Raw genomic sequence first — 9,658 nt, 5'->3', positions numbered from 1 at the left:
ATTAAGCCTTAGAAAGAAGATCCATTTCCAAGTTTGTTTGAGTGCTATTGTTTTTATTTTTCATTTTTTTGGTAAAGATTGAGTGCTATTGTTTGAAGTTCCATGGATACATATTCAAGAGCTCTAAAGCTATTGGCAGTGCCAAATCTACATCATATTTGTTGGCAGAGCTATTGCTTGACTATGCCAAATCTCTATCATATTGGCAACAAAGAAAACCTCTATGATGACAACCTATCCAATGCTGACCTCTTCGGCATTTTTCCTTGGCATCGGGGCCAAGGAGCAGAAGCAACTTCCAAAGAGCCCCCGAACTTTGAATTATGTGTCACACTACTAGTCATCCCTTTTGTTTCTAATAGCCCACGCAATTTGAATTATTTATCTCATCGGCCATGCACATGAAAAAGTTGGTTGTTGACGAGTATCAATATCATCCATCATGAATCAAATGGCCAAAAAAAATGCTTGCAGTAAAATGACTAAAAAAGTGCTTTGGAATACTGTAGCAAAACTATTAATGATTTTATCAGTTGTGGTGTATCCTTTTTCAATCTGATTATGATCACATTGGTTCAGAATCTAGTTTCTTTTTGAGCCTCTAGTGAAGCAATCATTGGTGCATGTAGTTGACATCATATTATAATCAAGAGCTAGATTCTTTTTGGACCATGCTAGTAGAGTAATCGATTCATGCTGCTGTGGACATATTTTCTAAAGCATGTGACCGTCTGCCAATGTCTTCACTAGTGCTAGTGTGATGGGTACAAATGTTTTTTTACAAAGAAAAGAAATTATCCATGTAGCAGGGCAGACTCTATGCCATATCTCCAACCTTCTATTATATCTGTGTCACTTTTTCTTTCTATTCTATGGGGATTGTGATGATCAATGGAGGTCTATACTATGTTTTGAGGGACAAAAACTGAGATGGGAAGTAGATTTGATAAAAGCAGAGGAAAGAATCAACAGCAAAGTGCAACCAAGCCAAGTACATTGACCTCAGGCAGCAACTCTAACAGCTATATTTAATGAGTGCATGCCAGCATATGCTTAGATCTTAGCAGAAGATTTTTCCACTCCCCTTTTACTACTTTCTGTTCTACTTTAATCGATGCTCTACTCATCCAGTCAGGAGAGAGCACAAAAAGATGAAAGCAAGGAACCTCTCTCGCGTCAAAAGATACGCACTCCTTTATCACTTTTGATCAACCGCCTCTCTTCAATGTTTCACTGTCAGAATCTGATGCCTCACTAAAGAAGATAAGAACAACGTAGCTTCCAAGTCTTATAGGCTTTTCTGAAATCCGAGTGATAAGAAGTAAATTCCATTAAATGGCAAAAAAAAAGGGAGATCTCAAAAAATAAAAATTATGGTTAACTGGATGATACTCGTTGAGTATTTGGAACAGGATCATTTACCTTGAGTGGCTTCGCTTCCTTTCTCTACAACATAAATAAAAAAAATAAAAGTTATTGATAGATATCGAGAATTTTTAACTATGTAAAACTAAAAGAGAGTTCCAGAACCTTTCATGATGTTACAGGAATTTGCCGAGCCAAAAAACAAATTAGAGGAAATTTGAGCAATCAAACCACAACCAAGTGACTTTTGAACCTTCACAAATGAAACAATCTCTGACAATAAAAGTTGCATTGATAGCAAATCATATCTTGTTCTCCAAAGCAAAGATCCCTGCAAGAAGCAACAGTTTTCACCCAACATCGGGAAATCACATGTCAACCGACCTGAATGTCAGAGATCTCCATTGGGCTTTGCAGACAATCAGGTCAGCAAACATGAACCTCCAAAACATTTCCTTCTACCTGTCTCAGTCCACCTCAAGCTCTTCTTATCAGGAAACAGAGAATTCAGTAAGCATCAACATCTCTACAAGCAGTGACAGCATTCAATATTTCTCTCAGCTTTTGGCTGAGCTTGCAGCACAGACTGAAAACTGCCAAAGACTAACGAATTTGGCATTTCATGGTGTTGAATGGGGGCAGAGCCAACTCCAAAATCTCCAGACATTACTAAATAAGAATTCAAGAATTAAACAAGTTGAGTTCCAAAGAAACATCTTCCGCAAGGAAGGTTTGTTCAATCTGTCTGACATGCTTGAAACAAATAATGGGATCAAAGCACTTATATTCTCTGAGTGTCAGATTGGATCCACGGGGGCGAGGCTTCTTGGTTCTGCATTAACAAAAAATGACACACTGGAGGAGTTACAGATATGGGAGGACTCAATCAATTCAAATGGAGCAGAAGAGCTTTCAAGAATGATTGAGGTGAACTCTACACTGAAGCTGTTGATAATATTTGACAAGGATTCCATCACAGCAACCCCCCTCATCTCTGCTGTACTAGCAAGGAGTCGGACCATGGAAGTTCACATATGGGGTAGAGATCATGGTGACAAGAGCTCCAAAGTGGTCGAATTCATGCCAGAGACCAGCACGCTGAGAATTTACCGACTCAACTCTTCGGGTTCTGTGAGAGTTGCATGTGCTTTGGGGTGGAACACAACAGTAAGGACCCTAGACATGACAGGCGTCCAACTGAAATCAAAATGGGCGAGGGAGTTTAGAGGAGTTCTGGAACAAAACAGGAGCCTCAAAGATGTCAAATTGTCAAGAACTTGCCTCAAAGACAAGGCAGTTGTGTACATAGCTGCTGGGCTTTTCAAGAACCAGTTCTTAGAAAACTTGCACTTGGATGGGAACTGGTTTGGTGGAGCTGGGGTAGAGCATTTACTCTGCCCTTTGAGCAGGTTCTCTGCAATGCAAAATCAAGCAAATACCACCCTGAAATCACTTGTTTTTGGTGGAGGGAAAACAAAGATCGGAAGAGATGGTGTAGTAGCAATCTTGCGGATGCTGGAGACTAACCAGACAATAGTCCAACTCGGTATCTATGATGATACAAGCTTGAAATCAAATGATATGGTAAAAATATTTAGGAGCCTAGAAAGGAATGCTACTTTGCGATGCCTGTCATTGAGGGGATGTAAAGGGGTTGAAGGGGAATTAGTGTCACAGGTCATAATGGAAACATTGCAGGTTAATCCTTGGATTGAAGAAATTGATCTCACCGCCACACCTTTGCAGATTGCAGGGAAGATCGATAAGATTTATGAAAAACTAGGACAGAACGCAAGTGCGGTTCTAGAGAAAGACTTGCTCAATGATTTGCCATTGACCATGCCCACATGCTGTAGAGTATTCTTCTGTGGCCAAGAATTTGCAGGTGCGATTCAAACAACCGCACCACCTTTTTCTCTCTGAAACTAAATATTCTCGCAATTTCCACAATTTATACACACACACACACAATGAGGACTAATCAGTTTGTTAGTTATTCACTGTTGGATTGCTTAAACTGAATCCATATTGCATTTATATGTTGAAAGAACAGAACTTGTTTCCAATGTTCAGTGTTGCAAAATATGCATTACTATAATTTAAGGCATATAGTTTTCTTGATACATGAAAACTCATGCACATGCAGGAAAAACCACCCTCTGTAACTCCATATATCATAACATGAATGCTACAAAGCTACCTTACATGGATCAGTTCCGAACTTTAGTGAATCCAGTTGAGCAAATTGCTCGGACAGCAGATATCAAGATAAAGACCATCCAGGACGGCGACTTAAAAATCTCAATCTGGAATCTTGCTCGGCAGCATGAAAATTACACATTGCATGACCTCATGTTTCCAGGCCATGGAAGTCCCTCGTTTTTCCTAATAGTCTCCAGCTTGTTCCGAAAGCCCGCCAATAGAGAACCAAAAAGACCAGAAGAGATTGAAGAAGACCTCGTGTACTGGCTCAGGTTCATAGTTTCAAACTCAAGAAGAGCAATGTCACAATCCATGCTACCTCACATCACCATAGTTCTTACCCACTATGACAAACTTTCCCAACCATCAGAAGACTTGCACGCAACAGCAAATTCCATTCAAAGGGTCAGGGAGAGATTCCAAGGGTTTGTGGAATTCTACCCAACAGTTTTTACAGTAGATGCAAGATCATCAGCATCGGTAAGCAAACTCACACACCACCTGCGGAAGACCAGTAGAACAATCCTTCAAAGAGTTCCCCCAGTCTACCAACTGTGCAATGATTTGATAAAACTCTTATCAGAATGGAGGTCAGAAAATTTCAATAAACCAGTGATGAAATGGAATGAGTTCTGTGAGTTGTGCCAGCTTAAAATTCCAGCCTTAAGAATCCGATCAAGGCGTGATAACATTGACAAGGTGGATATGCGTAGACGTGCAGTAGCGAATTCACTGCATCATGTGGGTGAGGTGATTTTCTTCGAAGATCTTGGATTTCTTATCTTGGACTGTGACTGGTTTTGCAGAGAGGTGCTTGGCCAGCTGATAAATTTAGATGCAGGGAAGATGGAGAAAACCAAAAAAAGTGGTTTTATCAGCAAGAAAGATCTGGAGAAAATTCTAAGAGCGAGGTTGCAGAGTCAGATTCCTCTGATAGGTTCAAAAGGGTTTGATAATTTGGAGGCTAATGATCTCATAAAGATGATGTTGAAACTAGAACTGTGCTATGAACAAGATCCCAGAGATCAGAACACTCTTCTTCTGATACCATCAATTCTTGAAGAAAGCAGAGGAAGATCACAGAAGTGGCAAGTAAGTACTCTTGAATGTGCTTTCGTGGGGAGACGTCTGGAATGTGATGATTCAAGGCACATGTTTCTGACAGCAGGATTCTTTCCAAGGCTGCAGGTATTTTTTTCAGAAGAAAAGCTTTCCAATTTAGATGCATGTATATAAGCATGTTTGTTAATATAGTATACCTGTGTGCATGTATGGACGTACACAAGTAGGAAGATGTTTCTACATTTCATTTCTACTTATTCTTAAAAACACCTATCATTATAAACCATTAATCTCTAGCAAGCCATTTGTCTGTCAACACAAGCATACCAAAGACAAACTAGTAATGATACACTGGCAGTTCATGTATACGTAGGTTTCTTAAAAATAAATTGGCTGTTTATCCTATGTTTCAGATATTAACTTCCCCATTAGTGACATCCAATAAAAAACTTCTCAATTACTGACTTCCACCAATGACTTGATTGTTCTGGTAGTCCACACTAAGCAATGAATTTGTGAGACTTCCAATTTCCTTATCATTCATAGTTACATTTGAAAACTAGTTTGCCAATGTAAACTCTGATATCTTCTTGCATAAACAGATTGTGATGTGTAGTTTGTCAAGCATAAGATTTCAAAATCAATGATGAACCATTGAAATCAAAGAACCATATCATTGATTTTGACCTATAACTTAATAGAAGCCTGCAGATCAAAAATAATATCTTTTGGAGATCTATCCTACCCATCTACTGGGTCCAAAAATAAATGGCATCTGTTGTACTAGTATGCCAACATACATAATGGGGTGTTTAAACTGAGAAACATTTCTCTGATTATAATTTATGCACTTTAAAAGTGAATAGATTGGAATCAATAGAATCCACATGCAGACATGGATTCGCACACATCACTTTTGCATTGAAACAGCATCATAGCAGGAAATCAGTAGGAAATTAATGATGGAACAAATAAAGACCTTCTTTTTATGTTCTTGGGTAGAAGATAAATTTTCTAATCACTATAGTTTTCTTGCTCTCACCAGAAAGATCAGATATTTTGAATCAATTTTAATGGCTTGTTTATAACTTCTAATGAAAATGCAGGTGCAACTCCACAACAAGATTTTCAGATCAAAGAACCAATTAGGTGCCACTTACAGCCTAGAGGAAAACCTCATCTCTATAATCATCAACGGCATCCATGTCAGGGTGGAGCTTGGAGGGCAACTTAGCTACTACATTGATATCCTTGCTTGCTCAACAAAGAATGTTTCTGAAATCTGGAAACTCTTCCGCCAGCTCATAATTCCAACAATCCAGAATCTTTGTCCTGCCATCACCTTTATAGAAAGTGTTATCAGGCCAGACTCTGTCAAATTTCTAATCCCACCCAGATTTCGAAAATCTCAGTCTGTTCCTTTGCAACAGTTGAAACAGGCACTCCTTTCTATGCCTGCAGACAGCATGTATGACTACCAGCACACATGGAGTTCAGTAGTAGATAATAACAGACACATTTTACAGTCAGGGTTTGATTATGCAAGAAATCTACTTTCAGATGAGGATTTTCGAGAAGTACTGCATCGGAGGTATTATGATCTTCACCATCTTGCCACTGAATTGGCAGTGCCATTCGAGAATGCAGATGAACCTCCGCCAGTGGTTATAAATGAGCCTGAACACAGAGTTGAACCCTCTCTCTCAGGCATTGCAAAGGGTGTTGAACAGGTTCTGCAGAGGCTTAAGATCATAGAGCAGGAAATCAAGGACCTGAAGCAGGAGATACAAGGGCTGAGGTATTACGAACATCGCCTTCTGATAGAACTTCACAGGAAAGTGGACTACCTGGTGAACTACAACACTCAATTAGAAGAACGAAAAATGCCCCATATGTTCTACTTTGTCCAGGCACAAAATTATTCTAAAATGCTGGTTACAAGATTATTTTCTGGCATGAGAGCACTTCGGTTGCATATGTTATGCGAATTCCGGGGAGAAATGCATGTTGTGGATGACCAAATTGGATGTGAACTGGTGCAAGTAGACAACCAAGCTGTCCGGTGTCTACTTCCTTACATGAATAAATTCATGAAACTGCTGACTTTCGCTCTTAAAATAGGAGCACATTTTGCTGCAGGAATGGGGGAAATGATACCTGATCTAGCTAGGGAAGTTGCTCACATGGTTGATTCTTCTCTAATTTATGGGGCAGCAGCCTTGACTGCAGGTGCTGTAGGGGCTGCGGCACTTAGACAAGTTGGAGGAAGCAGAACCAGAAACAAGAGTGCAGAAAGTTCGCGAAATATCACACAAGATATGAAAACTGCTCGGCAATGGCTAGTAGATTTCTTGAGAGGTCAAAGAATTACATCTGGAAAAGATATAGCAGAGAGATTTGGTTTATGGAGAGTGAGGTATAAGGATAATGGGTACATTGCTTGGATATGTAGAAGACACATTATCATGAGAGGAAATGAAGTCATTGAGGTACCGATTTGAAAAATCAGCAATTTAAGATTACACATGTTTCCCATGTATGTGAATACCAACACATAGAAATGTTTCAATATAAAATATATAGCTTGGTACATCCAAGACACAAGATCCCAATATTGATCTATGTGATGGTCATGATTCAAAGGAATGTACAAGCAAAACATATGCAAGAAATGAGAGTACTAATATAAATATGTTGCATTGGGTTGGCACTCGAGGAACGTATATTTTCGCAAAACAAGATGTACATAACTAATGCAATGATACAAAAATTTTTGGTTGTGCTTTTAGCTTTTCTGCATTTTTGCTTGGAACTATATGAGGGTCTGACCTGACAGATACTGAGAAAACAAAAATAAGTAACCAACAGAAATTACCTCCATATATGGAAGGTTCATAAGACCATGTCTCAATATTGCTTAAGGCAACAAGGCTGACTAAGTGTTGCTTGTGAAAATTAGCTTGGGAAGAAGGATAAAAAGTTAAATTTTTTTTTACATACTTGCCACAACACCCAAGTTGACTACTATTGAGTCATTGTCAAAAAATTTAATGCTGCTCCCATTAGATAATCACCTTTGTCTGAAAAATCATTACATTTCATAGCAAATTATCGACTTCCCAAATGCTCTTGGATATAGCTCTACAAATTGAATATAATAGTGTCAGTATAGAATGATAGAATAAGTACCATGATAACTAAGTGCCTCAACCCCCTTGAGTTTCTACTTATGACTTGCCCATCTTTCAATCCAAGAGCACCATCAGACCCAATATGGACTATTTTGGCTACTATACATAGGGCTAGATAGGATCTAAAAGCAAAATCCATCACATTAAGAAGCCAAATCACATGTCAAACTTTTGGAGGCTACAACTGGGTCCTATAATGTCCAATTGAGATAATCTTTCTTTTGAAATTGGGTATCTTTTCAACATCTACAACTTTGGACCAACCTGGCCCCTAGGAGGCTGATTTAAATTAAATTTCATTGTTTGGGCTCCAAAATGGACTAGTCAAACCAAAATATTTTTTTTTTTAAGAAACAGTTTGACTAGAGATTGTCTTTTAATTTGTAAAAAATATGTAGAGCAATAAAAGATAAAATTGATGTACAAGTTGATATCTACATCCTATGGAATTTTAATATTTTTCATAATTATTTGTATTAAATAGTTTTTTAGAGTTCTAGTTCCATTTAAACTCGAAGGAGGAATTTGATCTGAACTATACAAGGATGGACCTTGCTATTATAAATAGGGATTATGTATCTCAATTTAAGAGGTGTGGAAAATCAATAAAATAAAAAGAGACTTAAGCCCTACTTTCACATTTTTTTTCTAGCTTTCTTTTGAGAGATTTGAGTTGAATAGGTTGAGAGAAATGTTCATTTTCCCCAATCAGATCAAGTTGGTATCAGAGCTTTGTTCTGCTATATCTGTAGGAGTAAGTTGATATAGAACATCAGTCCTTTATATCTATTGGGATCTTAGTTCATGGTCTAGACGTGCGAATAATACATGTAATTAGGAGAAAGGCTATTCATGCTTCAAGTATATTTAAAGACAAAGATGAGCATGGCTGCTAGTTCTTTCTTCATGGATGATGAGATGAAGGGATGTCTCATACAACTAGAAGAGAAGTTACCTAACACATCGAGATCATTTTTAGATTTGTGATACCTTCAACACGAGCACAAGCATCAACAATTATTGTTGTGAAGCTGCCTCCTATGTTTGGAAATGAAGATCTTCCATCCAGTAAGGAGGATGAGCAACCTAAAGGTAAATAAAATCTCTCACTTCGATCATTTAAAGATGAAGCATGAATTGAGATCCCCATATATGACAGGATTGTTAATATAGAAAAAATAGATAATTGGCTAGACTAGTTAGAGACCCACTTTGCTATATGAGAATACTCTAGTATCAAAAAGATAGCTTTCGCCCTTCTTAAGCTTTATAGTCATGCTCATACTTGGTGGCATTTATACATAAGGAATAATAATATTTCTAATCTGACACTGAACAAATTCAAGGATCTAATCAAGAGGTAATTTTACCAAATTAGCCACAAGAAGAATCAATGAATCAAATGGTAGTACCTATGGCAAAAGTATGATCAATCTATTCAGGACTACACCACTAAGTTCCATAAACAAGCAATCTCATCAGTAATCTCTATCAATGATCATATAGCTTTTATGAAGTACGTTGTAGGTCTCCACGAGGGTATCCCAAAGGATTTAAAGCTCTTTAAAGTTGAAGATATTAGTGAAGCTAATATTAAGGTTGTGAGAATTAAGGAGGCAAATGGTCTAGGGACGGCAAAAAGGGTAATAAGTTCAAGAAAGGCAGTGAAAAATCAAGCTAGGAGGAACAAGGCAAAAAGCAAGCCAACATGACTCATAAAAATTACCATGATCACTATAACCTCTGTGGAGACAAACTAAGGACAAGTGTTGGAAAGTTTATCTTGAATTGAAGTTGAAGTGTTATTATTCTAAGAAAATAGAGAAGATGATTCTCAA

At 38.0% G+C, this 9,658-nt stretch overlaps 1 protein-coding gene across 1 annotated transcript; it reads left to right on the top strand.

Annotated features, from left to right (window-relative positions):
• The first annotated feature begins 1,457 nt into the window (after positions 1-1,457).
• Positions 1,458-7,370, top strand: LOC105033317 (protein TORNADO 1). Its single transcript, XM_010908055.4, has 3 exons — positions 1,458-3,250; positions 3,512-4,755; positions 5,736-7,370. Exons 1-3 carry the CDS (start codon positions 1,627-1,629, stop codon positions 7,128-7,130), a joined length of 4,263 nt encoding a protein of 1,420 aa, XP_010906357.2. The 5' UTR covers positions 1,458-1,626; the 3' UTR covers positions 7,131-7,370.
• Positions 7,371-9,658: the final 2,288 nt, after the last annotated feature.

The sequence above is a fragment of the Elaeis guineensis genome, chromosome 6, assembly GCF_000442705.2.
Source record: "Elaeis guineensis isolate ETL-2024a chromosome 6, EG11, whole genome shotgun sequence".
Taxonomy (NCBI): domain Eukaryota; kingdom Viridiplantae; phylum Streptophyta; class Magnoliopsida; order Arecales; family Arecaceae; genus Elaeis; species Elaeis guineensis.
This window is presented reverse-complemented; position numbering and strand designations above follow the sequence as displayed.